The 18,606-nt window shown below is 45.4% G+C and overlaps 1 protein-coding gene across 1 annotated transcript in view; it reads left to right on the top strand.

Moving 5' to 3' along the window:
- stambpl1 (STAM binding protein-like 1) overlaps positions 1-18,606 on the top strand; it is a 61,212-nt gene that overhangs the window by 42,139 nt on the left and 467 nt on the right. Inside the window, exons 9-10 of the mRNA XM_085996145.1 lie at positions 7,629-7,741; positions 16,961-17,060. Of these exons, the coding sequence (XP_085852271.1) occupies positions 7,629-7,741; positions 16,961-17,060 (213 nt within the window). The remainder of the gene's footprint in view (positions 1-7,628; positions 7,742-16,960; positions 17,061-18,606) is intronic.

Here is an 18,606-nt window from a genome sequence, read left to right as displayed (position 1 = left end):
AATTTGGTGGCTCTTTTTTGGATAGTGATTATTAATGGATATTGGCCTAGTTCCGCCCTGCATGCATTGTTTACTGTTTTCCTTTGAGTCCGGAGGATACTTTTACAGAATTCTGCATGTAGGATCTCAATTGGGTGTTTGTCCCATTTTGCAAATTCTTGTTGAGTTAGCGGTCCCCATACCTCACTGCCATAGAGTGCAATTGGTTCAATTACTGATTTGAAAATTTTGAGCCAAATGCTAATTGGGATTTCTATTTGGATTGATTTTTTGATGGCATAGAAAGCCCTTCTTGCTTTCTCTTTCAGTTCATTCACAGCCAGTTTGAAGTTTCCCGTAGAACTGATTTTTAAGCCCAAGTATGTGTAGTTAGTGGTTTGTTCAATTTTGGTTGTTCCTACTGTGAAATTTATTTTGGGTCCCTGATGTTTGGATCTTTGCTGGAACACAAGGACTTTGGTTTTTTGGGGATTTATTGTCAGGGCCCAAGTCTGGCAGTACGACTCCAGCAGGTCCAGGTTTTGCTGTAGCCCCTCTTTAGTAGGTGACAGCAGAACCAGGTCGTCTGCATAGAGGAGGAATTTAACCTTGGATTCATATAGGGTGAGGCCGGGTGCTGTAGATTGTTCAAGTAGTTTTGCCAATCCATTTATGTAAATATTAAAGAGTGTCGGTGAGATTGGCGAGCCCTGCGTCACCCCCCGCCCCTGTGGGAAGTATTTTGTTTGTTTGTCTCCAATTTTAACTGCACATTTGTTGTTTGTATACATTGATTTAATTACATCATATGTTTTCCCTCCGACCCCACTTTCGATAAGTTTCAGGAATAAACCGTCATGCCAGATGGAGTCGAAAGCCTTCTGGAAATCTACAAAGCATGTGTAGATTTTGCTTTTGTTATGGTGAACGTGTTTGTCAATTAGGGTCTGTAGGGTGAAGATATGATCGGATGTTCTATAGTTTGGCAGGAATCCAATTTGGCTTTTACTCAAGACATTGTGCTCCTCAAGGAAGTTTATAAGTCTTTTGTTTATGATGCTACAGAATACCTTCCCCAGGTTACTGTTTACACAGATGCCTCGATAGTTGTTTGGGTCGATTTTGTCCCCACTTTTGTATATGGGCGTTATGAGTCCTTTGTTCCAGATATCAGGGAAATAACCGACACTCAGAACCAAGTTGAAGAGTTTTAGGATAGCCAGTTTCATTTTGTTGTCTGTATGTTTAATCATCTCGTTTAGTATGCCGTCTGTCCCGCAGGCTTTTCCTGGTCGCAGGTCCTTGAGTTTTTCAAGAAGTTCTTTTTCTGTTATTATGGCGTCCAGCGGGTTTTGGTTATCTTTTATGGCCATTTCTAGCTTTTCCAGTTTTTTGCATATTTGGTGTTGCTCTGGTCTTAGTGTGTTTTTCTGGTATAATTTTTCAAAGTGGTTTACCCATGTGTCCCCATTTTGAATGGCCAAATCGTCGTGTTGTTTTTTGTGTAGTGTTTTCAAGTTTTCCCAGAAACAATTGGAATCAATGGATTCCTCCATGGAGCTGAGTGTATTCTTAATATATTGCTCTTTTTTGGTTCTGAGTGTGTTTCTGTATTGTGTTAGTGTCTGACAATAAGTAAGGCGTAGTTCCTCGTTTTCTGGATGTCTGTGTTTTTGGTTTGATATTTTTCTAAGTTTTTTCCTCATGTTATGGCAATCTCGGTCAAACCATTTTTCATAGTTTTTTGTTTTGCGTTTGTTCTTGCGAGCTTTCAAGTTTGCATTTGTTGCCAAATTATCAAAAATATTGTTTAGTTTACTAACTGCCCGGTTTACGCCTTCTTTATTGTGAGTGTATATGTTATCCAGAAAGGTGTCTAAGAGAGCTTGAGTTGATGCATTGCTAATTGTTTTCTGGTATTTTTCCGTGTCGTTTTTGGCCCATCTGTACGATTTTTTGGTGTTGTACAGTTTACTGGGTTGTGTTTCTATGTTGTTTGTTTCTGTCTTTTTGAGGAACATAGTAATTTGACTGTGATCTGACAGTGTTGTTTGTGGTTTGACTGTGAATGCTCTGAAAGAGGATGGGTCTAAGTCTGTAATCATATAGTCTACTGTGCTGCAGCCAAGAGGTGAGCAATAGGTCGATCTTCCTAGGAGGTCTCCTATGAACCTACCATTGACAATGTACAGACCCAGGTTTCGACAGAGCTGTAGTAGCTGTTTTCCATTGGTATTTGACTGCTTGTCGCAGTTATGCCTGTATGGAAGGGAAGGGATGTCAAAGTGGTTATTCCCGAAAATGTAATTGTTTCCCTGATTATTGGTGAAGTCTGGTTCTTCGCCCATTCTTGAATTGAGGTCCCCACAGATCAACACGTTCCCCTGGGCCTGGTATTGGATAATTTCCCCCTCCATGTTGGAGAAGGTGTCCTCTTTAAAGTACGGGGAATCGATTGGAGGGATATAAAGTGCGCAAATGTAAACATCTTGGGTGTTTGAGATAATCTCCCTCTCAAGTTTGAGCCACATATGGTTTTCGCCCTTTTTTATAAATTTGATGTAATTTTTAAGTTCTGTTTTAAACCAGATCAGTATGCCTCCGGAGTCTCTGCCTTGGGTTACACTTGGTAATTTATTGGAGGGGACCACCAGCTCAGTGTACCCTTGGGGACAGCCAGTGTGTCCTTTTCCTTTATACCAAGTTTCCTGTAAAATGATAATATCTAGGTCTTTAGTTTCATCTATGAACTCTGGGGTCCTACTTTTCACTTCTCGTAGTGAAGAGCGTAGACCTTGGATATTCCAGGTCGAAATATATAAGGATTTCATGTTAAGTTTGATCTTTTAGGTTAAAGAGTGGTATGTGTTTGTCGTGTTTAAGTGTGGGGAAAAAAAAAGATCACATCAGTTGTCTACAAAAGTTAATACAATTTGGTTACAGTTCTTTCTATTAATTAGTCCTTGATCCATAAGGCGGAAGTAGATGCTGCTGCACATCTGCTTATTGTCTCTTAATGGATTGTTTCTGTCTGAGGTATTGCGTACGTCCTGTGCATCTCTCCCTCTGTCTGGCTGGGAGCAGTCCTATTCCCCTGTGGGACAGGAGTGGTGCAGGTCTGATATTGTTGTTTTGCATGGGGATCCTCTCTGGTCTCGGTTGGTGTGTTGGTGGTCCTTGTAGTGTTCCTGATATGTACCCCGCTGATCTCTGGTGGTCGGGGGGGGGGTCCTCTTGGAGTCTGGGTATGGACCCGGTTAAAAGCGACGTCCTTCAGGGCTTTAGCAAAGATCGATATTCTTTGCCTTTGGATGTGGACGTGGTCGTAAAGACATTCCTCATCGAGGGTGGGGTGTTGGGCCAGGTGTACGTTGTGGTTTGATTCGCAGTCTCTTGCTATGCTGGCATTTATCTCATGAATTGTGTTGTTGTTGAAGTCTGTTCTCGGCAATATTGTGGAAACAGTGATTCTAGTGTTTGGAAATGTACTGCTTGCTTTCCTAATCATTGCTCTGAGCGATGTTGCTACTTTTTTCTGTTGGGTCTTTAGGTCATTTGTGCCCGTGTGTATTATTATGTGTTGGGGGGAGCCTAATCTGGCTTTGGTCAGCCATCCCATGGCTCTGTTTGTTGTTGGGCACCAGATCTTTTCTACTTTACTTCTAGGGAATAGCTTTTTCTCCCATAGAAATTTCCCATTTGAGTCTATGAGTATTACGACGTCAGCCTTGTTTGTGTTTACTGTCTGGTGGCTTTCGCTTGGACTCATAGTGTGTGTGCTGGGCTGGGGTGTCTGGTGTGTGCGTACCTCTTGTGAGCGGCCCGCTTGTGGTTCCACGGTGGTGGGGGAAGATTGCGAATCAGTATGCTGGTCGGTCTGTGTGGCACCCCTTGTATTGTGTGTCTGTTGCTTTTGTTCCGTGTGGGAGTGCAGCCGTTCCGTCCGGCTCTGTCTTGTCTTATCTCTAGCCTCTGGTTGCTGGTCTAATGGTGTTATCTCTCCTCTATGGCTCTCTTCTTTTTCCTGCAGCTCTTTCACCTGATTCCTAAGTAGATTCACCTGGTTCTCAAGTAGCTTCAGCTCTCTCTTGTGTCTCTCCCTCTCCTGATTTTGATCGTCATTCATTTTGAGGAAGTCCTCTCTAAGTTTAACCATCTCTATCTCTAATTGATTAAATTTATCTTTTGGTTGTATCTGGCTGTGTGATCCCGGGGTATGTGTCTGGTCGGCCCTGGAAGGCTCACTCACTTCCTGGCTAGGCTGGTCGGCCCTGGAGGGCTCACTCACTTCCTGGCTATGCTGCTCCTTCTCTTGGTGAGCTGGGAATGGTAGGGGGACTATGTGTGGCTTCCTCCCTGGTAGTTATGCTGGGGTTTGTCAGTTGTATCGTGTGGCTGTGGTTCCCCGGGGTTAGTGTCTGGTTTGAACTGTGTGGCTCGTTCACCTCCTGACCAGGCAGATTTTCTCCTGGTAAGTTGTCAATGTTGGGGGGAGTGCGGGCCACTCTGGGGCTGTTCCTTCCCCCCTTAGTTAATTTTTTCAGTGTCCTGAAGGCCGTTGCAAATTTGTCGAGGTTGCCTTGCACTAATATTGTTCCAGTATTGTACGCGTTGACCGTCGTAGTTGAACTGTCTCCTGGTGTGTTAATTTTCATTATGGACCCATTTGCGGTATTTTCTAGCTTAACATTGGTATAGTGTGATTTTATTGCTGTGATCCAAGCCACTGGTTGATGTGAGAAGAAAATGAGGTTACTTTTTGTCCCATTGTTGTAACAGTCAGCAAAAAGTGTTTCTGGTTTTTCTCTCATCTGCTCATGCTTGATCGCTTTTATAGCTTTTTTTGCGGTGTTGGGGGGAATCTGGAAGCGGGGCTGTTGTGGATCTTCTGATTCGCTCATTTTTGGTAAAGTATTGTTGATCTTAGAATAAGCTTTTCTGGGGCCCCGGGTTTGGTGTTTCCCTCTCCCTGTTCGCGAACTTTCCTGGTCCCCCTCTCCGACCCCGTGGTCCCTGGGCCTCGGCTTCTGGGTTCACCCTTCTCAGGTCTGGGTCTGTGAGCCGCTGTTTCCCGGTGCCTTCGGGCTGTTCCCCTCCCCCTCAGAGGTCTCTGTGCCTCTGTCTCGGCCTGGCTCCTCGGGCCTTTCCCTGGCTTCAGTCTCCCTCCCTGGGCCCTGTACTCACAGTCTTGGTTTGCTTCTGGAAGCCTTCTGGTTGCTCCCCTTCTCCTCAGAGGTCTCTGGGCCTGGCTCCTCGGGCCTTTCCCGGGCTTTCTAGCCCAGCCGCCGCTCGGGCTGTGCCTCGTTCGCCGTTCGGGTGCTGGACTGCGGTCGTCGCTCGGGTGCTGGACTGCGGCCGTCGCTCGGGTGCTGGACTGCGGCCGCCGATCGGGCCGTGTCTCGTTCGCCGCTCGGGCTCCCCGAGTCACCTCGTTCCGGCTGCCGCTGCGTCTCCGTGCGGCCTTCCCGATTCGCCTCGTTTCCCGAAGCGGCCTCCCCGAGTCTCCTCGCTCCGGCTGCCACTGCGTCTCCGTGCGGCCTTCGCGCCTCGGTTCCCGATGCGGCCGAGTCACCTCGCTTCTGCTGCTGCTGTGGCCCCGTGCGGCCGCTGTTCTTTGGTTTGTATTTTTTTTTTTCCCTTATTTCTTTTTTTTCTTTGGCTTTTTTTTTCTAATTTCCTCTGGTTTTTTTTCCTTTGGTGGTCTTTTCCTTCCTTACTTAATCTAGACTAAACTAAACTTAAACTTAACTAAACAAACTAAACTAACTTAACTAGTACTAAATTTAACTTTAAAACCTTTTTAAACTTGAAATGAACCTTTTTTTCCCCCACTTTAAACACTAAAAACACTAAAAATTCAGCAGCCCATCTTCAGCGTGTGTATTCACTCTGTCTGGCTGTCTGGCTCTCTTCTCTGATGAACTGAGATGGGGCAGCCTCAATCTAGTTGCTAACTTATCATGAACTTCTGACAGGAGCACCGTAGCATGTGACCAGGCTGTCGCACTGGCTCCACTGAAAGAGTTTCACATCATAGCAAGAACTAAATAAAGGAGAAAAATCAAGAAAAAGACAAGTTTCATAAAGATCTTTTTAGTATGCTGTGATAGCCTGTAGAATGTATTGAAATATGCAATGGAAGTGTCAGTAAAAATTGTACATTTGTATGTACATTTTGTTTACATTGCAAAAAGTTACAAACTCTAAAATAATAAGACAGTTTTGTTCTCGGTACCTAAGGAAGGACATAGTTGCCTTAGAGGTGGTGCAACGGAAGCTCACGAAATTGATTCCTGGGATGAGAGGGTTGTACTATGAGGAGGGATTGAGTAGAATGGGCCTATACTCTTTGGAGTTTAGAAGAATGAGAGGTGATCTCATTGAAACATATAAGATTCTGAGGGGGATTGACAGGGTAGATGCTGAGAGGTTGTTTCCCCTGGCTGGAGGGTCTACAACTAGGGGGCATCATCACAGTCCTAAATGGCCGACCCCTTATCCTAAGATAAGGAGAAATTTCTTCATTCCAGTGGGTTATGAATCTTTGGAATTCTCTACCCCAGAGGACTGTGGATGCTCAGTCGTTGAGTATGTTCAAGGCTGAGATCGATAGATTTTTGAATATTAAGGGAATCAAGCGATATGGGGATTGGACAGGAAAGTGGAGATGAGGTCGAAGATCAGCCATGATCTTACTGAATGGCGGAGCAGGTTCAAGTGGCCGTATGGCCTACTCCTGCTCCTAATTCTTATGTTCTTAAAAAAAATAATAGAACTGAAAAAATATACCTTAAACTGTTTGCCTTCCGAGAACGTAATAAATATGGTAAAATCAGCTCGTTATTACAAGACTCCAATTTGAATCCCAGTCTCTGTTTAATATCCACATACAATGAATGTTCACCAGGATGATACCAGGGATGAGAAACTATATTGTAATGAAAAGAGACTTGAGGTACTCCGACTATTTCTACTGGAGCATTAATAGAAGCTTTTGAAATTATGAAGAGTTTAATAGAGTGGTGGGGAGTCGGTGATGAGGGGTTGATGGAGAGGGGTTGGGAGAAATTTATTTTTGTTGGAGCATGCAATACTTTGCCACGGATGTAACTTGGAAAGAGACCATTGGAGCTTTTAAGGGAAGCGTAGATAGACATTTGAAGCGAAGGATGGTGCAGGGCTATGGGGAGAGAGCAGAGCAGTAGGGATAGTTTTGGATAGTTCTAGCAAAGAGCTGGCACTGAAACAATGGGCTGATTGGTCTTCTCCCCCCAAGCTTTAAACGTCTATGGTTTGTACTTGGACATCTCTGGAGAGTAAGTTTGTCGGGTTCAATCAGTTGGGGGAATGCAGAAAAACTGGCGAGGGAAGAGTCTGTGCATCTAATCATGGCTCCCTTCTAAAAGTTGCCGCATTACTTCTGATTGTTGTGCATCAATGTATTTCTTGGTGCACCAACCAAAAATATTGACTCTGTTGGAAGAGATGTTCGCAGGACACACCGTCCTGCCTTCCTGATAAATAATGTTGATTGGTTGGAAGGAGAGACGAAATGACTACGAGGTCAAAGTCCACAATTATTGATCGTTTGAACAAAAGATTTCTATATGACTTTTGCATTAAATGAGGAATTTTAAATCTATTTACAGACCCATCCAACCCAGACTGCATTTCTATCAAGTGTGGATCTTCATACTCACTGCTCTTACCAGCTGATGTTGCCAGAGTCCATTGCAATTGTTTGTGCTCCCAAACACAATGAGTAAGTTTTTTTATTTTGCATGAGCAATGCAAGTTTAAATGGTGTGTGTGCATGCGCGTGTGTATAAAAGCTGGTAGGTAGCTGAACCATTTTATTTATCTGCTTACGCCTGCACTAATCAGAATCTAATAGTTCTGATTTTGTCAGTTGGGAACAAATTGGTGCCTGAGAAATCTCCATTTGGAGAGGAATAGGCAGGCCCGAGCTAATAAACAAGAAAGGATCATTTTACAAGTCTGTACTGCCAGTGGGGAGCCTTGCCTGCAGGTGGCATGTATTGGAAATTTGGATTGTGCTGTCCTGTGTTAGCTGTGGCTCAGTTGGTAGCACTCTCGCCTGAGTCAGAAGGTTGTGGGTTCAAAGTTCCACTCCAGAGACTTGAGGACAAAATCTAGGCTGACACTCCAGTGCAGTACTGGGGGAGTGCTGCTCTGTCAGAGCTTGGAGGTGTCGACTTTTGGATGGGACATTTTTTTATTCGTTTTTATGGGATGTGGGCGTCGCTGGCAAGGCCAGCATTTATTGCAAATCCCTAATTGCCCTTAAGAAGGTGGTGGTGAGCCGCTTTCTTTAACCGCTGCCGTGTGGTGAAGATACTCCCACAATGCTGTTAGGGAGGGAGTTCCAGGATTTTGACCGAGTGACGATGAAGGATCGACGATATACTTCTAAGTCAGGATGGTGTGTAACATGGAGGGGAACTTGCAGGTGGTGGTGTTCCCATGTGCCTGCTGCCCTTGTCCTTCTAGGTGGAAGAGGTCGCGGGTTTGGGAGGCGCTGCCGAAGAAGCCTTGGTGAGTTGCTGCAGTGCATCTTGTAGATGGTACACACTTGCAGCCACGTTATGCTGATGGTGGAGGGAGTGAATGTTTAAGGTGGTGGATGGGGTGCCAATCAAACGGGCTGCTTTGTCCTGGATGTGTTGAGCTTCTTGAGTGTTGGAGCTGCACTCATCCAGGCAAGTGGAGAGTATTCCATCACACTCCTTACTTGTGCCTTGTAGATGGTGGAAAGGCTTTGGGGAGTCAGGAGGTGAGAAACTGATTGCAGAAAACCTAGCCTCTGACCTGCTCTTATTGCCACAGTATTTATGTGGCTGGTCCAGTTAAGTTTCTGGTCAATGGTGACCCCACAAGATGTTGATGGTGGGGGATTCGGTGATGGTAATGCTGTTGAATGTCAAGGGGAGGTGGTTAGACTCTCGCTTGTTGGAGATAGTCATTGACTGGCACTTCTGTGGCGCAAATGTTACCTGCCACTTATCAGCCCAAGCCTGAACGTTGTCCAGGTGTGGTTGCATGCCGGCATGGACTGCTTCATTATCTGAGGAGTTGTGAATGGTGCTGAACACGGTGCCGTCATCAGCGAACATCCCCATTTCTGACCTTATGTTGGAGGGAAGGTCATTGATGAAGCAGCTGAAGCTGGTTGGGCCTAGGACACTGCTCTGTCTTGCCTCTCAGGTGGATGTGAAAGATCCCATGGCAATATTTTGAAGCCGAGCAGGGGAGTTCTCCTTAATGTCCTGGCCAATATTTATCCCTCAACCAATATCACTAACACAGATTATTATGTCCGTGTATAATTGAGACACGGACTGCAGGAGTTGATTATAACAAGTCTTTACTGAATGGAGACAACCTGGAAACTGAAACTACAGAAGCCTGCTAGGGCCTTTTATACAGGGGTGGTCACTGCCGGTACTGCAGTCTGAGACCAGTCATTCCCTTAAAGGTACATACACAACAATTCCTCCCCTTTTAGGTAAACAGTACATAACATTCATTTAACAACTAAATAATAACTAATTACAATTACGGTTGCTAGATACATTGGTTGAAGTTAAGCAATTATAAGTTCAGTCTTTGAGGAGGCTTCCTGATTCTGTCTGGATAACGCCTCTTTGGGGTATCAGGTTCTTCTGGCAAGGTTGAGTTGGGATCAATGTCGTTGTTTGGTTCGTCTGCTTCCAATATCACCGATTCTGCGGTGGATGCCATTGGTACTTCGGTTTCATCGCCAGGTGTATCAGATCGTGGCGTGGAGTTGACGTTTTCCAGTTACTCTAGAATCTGGTCAGCATGGCGTCTTACAATGCTCTCGCCAACGTCCACGGTATACATTGGAGGTCCTTGCCGTGTACAGATCGTTCCTGGCTGCCATTTCTCTGCGGTAGTCCCGGGCCAAAACTGGTTGACCTATCTTAAAACTCCTGGTCGGCCTTTCATTCATATTCTGAAACTGCCTGTTCTCCACATCTCTTCTGACGTTTGGCTTAACCAAATCCAAGCGGCATCGTAGTCTTCGATTGAAGAACATCATGGCTGGAGTTTGGTTGGTAACCGCATGTGTCGCATTCCGGTAGGCAAACAAGAAGTCATCCACCTTGTGTTGTAGGGGTATATCTTCATTACACATTGCCTTGATAGCCTTCTTGAATGTTTGAACAAACCTCTCGGCCAATCCATTAGTGGCTGGATGATATGGGGCGGATGTGTAATGCTTAACACCATTGTTCTTTAAGAACCTCCGGAACTCTTCAGACACAAACTGTGGTCCATTGTCAGAGCAATTCTGTTCAGGCAGCCCATTCCTGGTGAATATGGTTTGTAAGACTGATAGTTTTTTCTGTGGTGGTTGAGGACATTTTTATTACCTCTGGCCACTTTGAATGTGCATCCACCGCAATTAAAAACATCGAGTCCATAAAGGGACCAGCAAAATCAATGTGCACCCTTTGCCATGGAGATGAGGGCCACTCCCATGGATGTAGAGGGGCTTGTGGTGGGGCGTTTTGGACCTTCTGGCATCCTGTACAGCTCTTGGTCATCTCTTCGATTTCTCTATCGATTCCCGGCCACCACACAAACGCTCTGGCTAAATCCTTCATTTTTACCCCTCCCAGATGACCCTCATGAAGCTCATTGAGCACTCTATCCTTCAATTTGGGTGGAATTACTACTCTGGATCCACACATCAAGGTTCCTCTGCACACTGACAGCTGTTCCCTTCTCGGCGAGAATGCTGGCAGCAGTGGTTCGCCATGTGCTGGCCATCCCTTCACCGTTAAATCATAGACCCATGATAGTGTCGGGTCATTCAGTGTTTCCTTTTCTATGTTTGCATTCGTCACCGGGAGACATTCGATTATAGTCGAGTGGAATAACTCCACTGGATCCACTGCCAGATCTTCTTCCACCGTCGGCAACGGTAGGTGCGACAATCCATCAGCATTCCCATGCTGTTTAGTTCCTTTGTATTCGATGTCATATTGGTGTGCCCCTAGGAAAAGGGTCCACCTCTGTAGCCGTTGTGCCGTCATTATCGGTACGCCCTTCTGAGGGTTGAAAATGGAGACGAGAGGTTGATGATCAGTTAGTAGAGTAAATTTCTGACCGTGCAGGTAGTGATTGAACTTCTTCACCCCCCACACCAGGCTGAGGGCCTCTCTGTCAATTTGGGCGTAGTTACGCTCGGCTGAAGTTAACGAGCGTGACGCAAAAGCTATCGGCCTCTCTGAACCATCAAGGAATTTATGTGACAGTACCACCCTAATGCCGTAGGGAGACGCATCACACGCCAGTCTTATTGGTAGTGATGGGTTGTAGTGAGCCAATACTTCTCTTGAAGTGATTAGGTCTTTACACTTCTGAAAGGCCCGCTTACATTCATCGCTCCATTTCCATGCTATTCCCATTCGTAGTAGGGCGTTCAGTGGGTGCAGAATTGTGGACAAATTCGGCAAAAACTTATGGTAGTAATTCACCAATCCGAGGAATGACCTCAGTTGCGACACATTTTCAGGCGCTGGAGCCTTAACTACCGCTTCAATTTTGTCAGGGGACTTATGCAACCCCTCTTCATCAATCACGTGGCCACAATACGATATCTGTTTCTTAAAAAACTCGCACTTGGGGCGATTGGCTCGTAGCCCATGTTCACGTAGTCTAGTGAGCACCTGCTCTAGGTTGGCAAGGTGTTCACTTTCATCTTCACCTGTCACTAGGATGTCGTCCAAGTAACACTGAGTCCCCGGAATCCCTTGCAGGACTTGTTCCATCGCTCTTTGCCATATCGCTGGAGCCGATGCTACTCCGAATACCAGTCGATTATACTGGTAAAGACCTTTGTGAGTGTTTATCGTGAGATACTTCCTAGAGGATTCTTCAACCTCCATCTGCAAATATGCTTGTGCTAGGTCAATTTTTGTAAAACGCTTCCCTCCAGATAGTGAGGCGAAGATATCTTCTATCCTTGGAAGAGGATATTGTACTGTGTGAAGGACTGGGTTCACCGTCACCTTGAAGTCCCCACAGATGCGAACCTTCCTTGGCTCCTCAGACTTATTGTTTAACGTTTTCTTCATGACAGGGACGATGGGTGTCGCCCACTCGCTCCAGTCTACCTTAGATAACACGCCTGCATTCTCCAGATTCTCCAGCTCTGCCTCGACGGCTGGGCGAATTGCATATGGTACCGGTCTTGCTTTAAAAAACTTGGGAATTGCTTTCTCCTCTATTTTTATCGAGGCGGTTACGCCTTTAAGAGTGCCCAGTTCTTGTTGAAATACCTCTTTGGCGTCAGCTAAGATTGTTGACAATCGTCCAGGAGTGACGTCGTCATCCTTTTTACCAGCCACCGTCAGTGCCTGAATGGAGTGCCAGTCTAAACTTATCTTTCTGATCCATTCACGTCCCAATAACGGTGGTCCACCATCTTGCAGAATGTAGAGATACAATTTCCGTATTTTCTTGCCGTTGTATTCGACAGGCACCCTTATTTTTCCTCTGGGGTATACTTTTTGCCCCGTATACGTCCTCAAGACAATGGATGTCTCTCAAGGGTATGTGTGAAAATAGCCGCTCGTAGTCTCGTCTATTCATGACGGTTAGAGCTGATCCTGTATCCAATTCCATTTTGACTTGGGACCCTGCTATCGTGAGGGTGACCCAAATGGTTCGGTGATCCTCTTTTGCGATTACGTTGTGAAGTTTGAGACAGCTTAGTCTCTTGTTCCCGGATTCACTATCGCTCATCTGGTCTTCGGAACTACTGTCCGTCATCTTTTGTACTTTCCTGTACCGTTCCTTAGTAGCCTTTTTGTTGTCGTTGGTCTTCTTCCCAGACCTGCAAACTCGTGCAATGTGTCCCATCTTTCCGCATTGCCTGCATATTTTGTCCTTGGACCAGCAGTCCTTCTGGTCATGGTTTGTTCTGCCGCAGCGATAACATTTTGCAAATCCCCGTGTCATTTCGTGGGTGCCATATTCCTGTGGCTTTTGTTGTATTTCCGCAGCTCCCCTTGCTGCTTCGTACGATACTGCCACGCTGAAAGCCTTATCTAGCGTCAGCTCTTTCTCTGAGAGTAACCTCTTCTGGGTTCCTTCACTCAGGAGTCCACAGACAAATTTGTCCCGTAAGGTATCTGCCAGTCCTGCTCCGAACTGGCAGTGCTTTGATAGCGTGCGTAGTTCCGTAAGGTAATCAGCATTGCTCTCATTTTTATGCTGATTTCTCCTGTGGAATTTAAATCTTTCTGCTATCAGCAGCGGTGTAGGATTAAGGTGTTCCTGTAGGATAGCAACAATTTCGTTAAAACTCTTCACCTTCGGTTTGGCTGGAGTAATCAGGTCCCGCAATAGGCCGTACGCTCTTGCGCCCATTAAATTTAGCAATACCGATGCCTTTTTCTCATCGGCTATTTCGTTTGCCTCGCAATATACCTCGACTCTTTCCACATACGTGGTCCAGTCTTCTATTGTATTATCGAAGGCAGTGATATCGCCAGTCTTTGGCATCTTGGAAAATCTAAGATGCCGCCTCCCGCGCTTTGCCTTCTTCCCCGATTTAACAAAATGGCGCCTCCTGCGCTTTTGTCTTCTCCGCTGTTGCTAACGCTGTTGCTGGCGTTTTATGCCTTGATGGCGACGCCCTATGGTCTTCGCGCACTCCCCCCCCCCCCCCGCGCTGCTGCTAACGCCGCTCTCCGCGGTTTCCGTGGCAACTGCAGCTCCTCGCGTCTTTTTGCGCATTTAATTTTAATTTTTTTTAATTTCCCCATCGTTGGAACAACCCTGCGGGACTCTTGCTTCCCTCTTTTCGGGTCTGTACGCTGCCCGGCTTCGTAGCATCGGCCGCGCCCAGTGTGCTCCACCCTCTCTCCTCTTCCCGACAACGCTGCTCGGCCCCGTTGCAAGCCACCCGTTCGAACTCTAGACCGCCGCAGCCTAGGAAGGATCAGTGTACTACCTGCCACCAGCCCGATTAGCTGAAGCACCATCGACAGGATAACCAAGCCCCGCTCTCGACAGCCTCTCCTGCAAATCTTCAACTCCGCTGACTCAGAGGCGGATGCCCACGGTCGACGCCCGTTTCTACTGTTTCTTTCTTCCTTTTGGCCTCGACCTCTGATAACTTCGCTTCAGGGATGGATCCCCATGAGGTGGTGCAGATTGTAGGTAAGTTCGTATCTGCTCGTCGCCAGTATTATGTCCGTGTGTAATTGAGACACGGACTGCAGGAGTTGATTATAACAAGTCTTTACTGAATGGAGACAACCTGGAAACTGAAACTACAGAAGCCTGCTAGGGCCTTTTATACAGGGGTGGTCACTGCCGGTACTGCAGTCTGAGACCAGTCATTCCCTTAAAGGTACATACAGAACACAGATTATCTGGTCATATCACATTGTTGCTTGTGGGATCTTGCTGTGCAAAAATTGGCTGCTGCATTTCTTACATTACAACAGTGGCTACACTTCAAAAGTACTCCATTGACTGTTAGGTGCTTTGGCACGTCCTGAGCATGTGAGAGATGCTGTATAAATGCAAGTTCTTTGAATCGTGATTTTCTGACTATTATAATGGAAAAATCGCAGGCACTCTCCCAATTTTTGATGTGCACCTTTGGCAGCTGAGGCTCCCAGTTAGCAATTAGGACTTGTGAAATGACCCCTGAATGGTACACTTTGGTTTCCTGTAGCTAGTTGATTTCATCGATTGTCAATCTTTTGGCCAAGTGTACAGATGGCCAACCAATAGCATGTTTTCTCGGGTCAATTCGATCCCAGTTGGACCCAGACCAGTTCAAGGTTGTGACCCCCATTGAAATGAATGTAATGGCTTAGAGATACAGGCATCTGTTTCCCATCAGTGACATCCTCTGGAGTGGTCTGGAAGTATTGGAGCAGGAAGTTTTTTTTAAATCATAACAAATATATTTAGAATTACTAGAATATACGGCACAGAAACAGGCCATTCGGCCCAACCAGTCCATGCTGGTGTTTATGCTCCACTTGAGCCTCCTCCCATCTTTCCTCATCTAACTCTAGCAGCATAAACCTCTATTCCCTTCTCCCTCTTATGCTTGTCTAGCCTCCCCTTAAATGCATCTATACTATTCGCTTCAACTACTCCGAGTTCCACATTCTCACCACTCTCTGGGTAAAGTTTCTTTTGAATTCCCTGTTTGATTTCTTGGTGACTATTTTATATTGATGGCCTCTAGTTTTGCTCTTTCCCACAAGTGGAAACACTGGCCTAGAAATTCACTATGGCCCCGCCAGCTGGCTAACGGCCAAAAGTTAGCGCTGGGCGCGGAGCCATGTGCGACCGTCCGATATTCGCTTTTTGCGCCCCAAGTCGGAACCGGCCGCTATTCCAGGGTGTGCCCGCCCCCGCTTGGGGCGTTGAAACTGAATTTCAGCGCTCTAAGTGCCGCTGCGCCACCCGATGCGGTGCGGCAGGCTGCGGTACTGCAGGCCTCCTCCTTCTCTTAAGGTGGAGGTGCCTGCAACGGGGAGATCGCCGCTGGATTGTGCCGGCAAATGAGCCCGGCACCACGGAGAAGTGCCGGGCTCACGGAAAGCAGCCGGCAATGCCGCGGGGGGCTGGTGGAGGAGGCCGGGGAAGGAGGTGCGGGCAGGCGGCCGCCGAAAAAGCTGCCGGCTGCACCTCCACCTTAAAGCGCCCCAGTAGCGCAGCAGTACGGCCCCGTTTTTCAAACGCTGTTTGCGGCCGCTGCAGAAGAGGCGGCCGCAACTAAATATGGGGTTTGGGCCGGAAGCGGGGCGGAACCGGGGCACTGCGCACACCGATGACGTCATCGGTGTCGGCGCAGCGCTACCGGCTACCGCCGCCATTACCGCAGCGCTGAATATCAGCGCACCCTCTTACACTGGCGCAGAAACCCTATTTGGGCGGTAACTGGGCGCAAAGCCCACTGAATTTCTAGCCCACTGTGTTTACACTATCAAAACCTTTCATAATTTTAAAGACCTCTATTAGCTCACCCCTCAGCCTTCTCTTTTCAAGAGAAGAGACCCAGCCTGTTCATCATTTCCTGATAGGTATACTTTCGCATTTCTGGTATCATCCTTGTAAATCTTTTTTGCACCCTCTCCAGTGCCTCTATATCCTTTTTATAATATGGCGACCAGAACTGTACACGGTACTCCATTGTGTGGTCTAACCAAGGTTCGATACAGGTTTAGCATAACTTCCCTACTTTTCAATTCTATCCCTCTAGAAATAAACCCTAGTGCTTGGTTTGCTTTTTTGTGGCCTTGTTAACCTGCGTCACTACTTTTAGTGATTTATATATTTGTACTCCTAGATCCCTTTCCTCCTCTACCCCATTTAGATTCTTATTTTCCAAGTAATGTGTGATATGATATTTTTATGTAAAGGTTGGAGGAGTACTTTGAACACAAAACAGACACCTTGGACTTTCCCTCAAAGTAACATGAAGTATTTTTTTCTCTCTCTCAAATAATGAATTTAACTCTGGATATTTCCAATAACATTGAATGTAAACGAATGTGATAAAAAGAGTTATTTTAGTCCTTCTAGTTTATTAAACTTCACTGTGCATCATTCCCTGACTGAATGATAGACAGGTAACTGTTCCCAAGCAGGCCTGCGCCAGTTGATCGGAGTGTCCCAAGGTGACTCGTCTTCCAATCCTTGCTCCTTAGGTAGAAGCAGTGAACGCGATTGCAGGCATAACCTTGAACACGGCCATTTAGTAGCACAGCAGACCTGCTGCTAGAATATATATGTTTTTAATTGCACATTTGGAATTTGTATAAATTTGTTTTACATATAACTGACATTTTCTGTATTCATATTAATAGTTTGAATTATGCCAGACCTACAGATGTTTTATTTGGCCTTGAATGATATCTTCGGTTTTTATTGATTAGCTTTTGATATGTTCTAGGACTGGAGCCTTCCGGCTGACTCCTGCAGGGATACTGGAAGTGTCCTCCTGTCGAAAGAAAGGGTTTCATCCACATTCTAAGGAGCCAGCTCTATACCAAGTATGTATCCGGTATTATCAGATCCAGTTACTATTTCTTGCTTTGAACAGCTTGTGTTACCTTTTTGAGTTTTGATTTAAGAATTACGGTCAGAATGATGAAATCTGAAGTTTTATTTGAGGAGAAAAATGCCTTAAAATAAAATAAACCTAAATTTTATAGGCCGGTTACCTAGTCAGTTTGGCACAATGAAATAATCCAAATTGTGCAGTGTAGCTTGAAGTGTACTTAAACGAGAGGTATGAGGCCACGATCCAATGCCATCTTGTACTGATTAGGCTTCACACTTGCTGCAATGTAATACCATCCCTGTATCGAGCCATTTAAAAAAAAAAAAAGTTCTCAGTGAACGTCAATATTGAAGGACCCTCTTTTTAAAAAATCAATTTTCTGCCTTCCTCTTCTGAAGCCATTGACTCCTTAATATGGTGCGGTTCCACAGGTGATCCTCACTCTCCGCTAATTCAACCAAGTGGCCATAATTCATGAGGATATGTAATGGCAGAACCTGATTAGCTCATTTCTCATGCCATCAAATAAGCAGCAACAATGAGGCAAAAAGATCAAAGTTTAAGAAAAGCAAACCAGTAGGCTGGGAAGGTTATTTTTTTAAAAAGGACCAAATATTGTCATTGTTTTAAAATTACCATAAGATTTTAAAAATAATCTTTTAAAACTTATTTTGTAAGCCATGTAATTGATGGTGTAGAGTTAAAAAAGTTCATAAAATCTGTGAAAATGAATGCAAGGTATTAATAATGTACTATTTCACTGTTAAATTAAAATCCAAGAAATATGCAAATCCTTGCAATGCAGTCGTTCAGCATGCAGTTGGCAAAACTGTGATTTCATTATTTAATATGAATGCAGATGCATTTGATTTTAAGCACAAATACAGGATGTATTAAATGTACTCTACCATCTCCCATAGAATTGCTCCCGGCGAATCAGAGGATAAGCTGTTTTATAATATGAGGTGTTACAATGAAGTGTGATGGGGAAAGTATTATAGGAAATATGTGCTATGCAAGACTTTTAATATATCTATATTTTAAATTCAGTGTACAGTAGGCTTTCTATTCGCTTGATCTTTCTTTCCTGACTCTCTCATGTCTTGGTTTCACTTACCACCTTCGGTGTCTCCAACTAATGTACAATGTCAACTTGCATTTATATAGTGCTTTTAGCGTAGGAAACCCTCTCCGACAAAAACTAACACCAAGTCAAAGAAGGACATATTGGGAGGGGTAACTGAAGGTTTGGTGAAAGCGGTAGATTTTTCAGAGGGTCTTCGCGGAGGAGAGGGAAGTGGGGAGATGTTTAGTGAGGGAATTCCAGAGCTTCCGGTCTAGATGGCTGATGGCACGGCTGCCAATGGCAGGGCGAAGGGAGTGGAGGATGCACAAGAAGCCAGAGTTGGAGGCTGTAACAGAAAAAGTACAGAGGAAAGGAATAAAATGTGACTGTTAGAAACCATGAAGCACCCTCATAATGAATAAAAAATTCATTATGTAATTAAAAGACTGAAAAGTTGAAGAAATACACA

This window comes from Somniosus microcephalus, chromosome 8 (genome assembly GCF_052327205.1).
Source record: "Somniosus microcephalus isolate GS21.2 chromosome 8, FLI_Smic_1.0, whole genome shotgun sequence".
Classification (NCBI taxonomy): Eukaryota; Metazoa; Chordata; class Chondrichthyes; order Squaliformes; family Somniosidae; genus Somniosus; species Somniosus microcephalus.
Note: the sequence above shows the minus strand (reverse complement) of the source record. Positions and strands in the feature narration are given on the sequence as shown.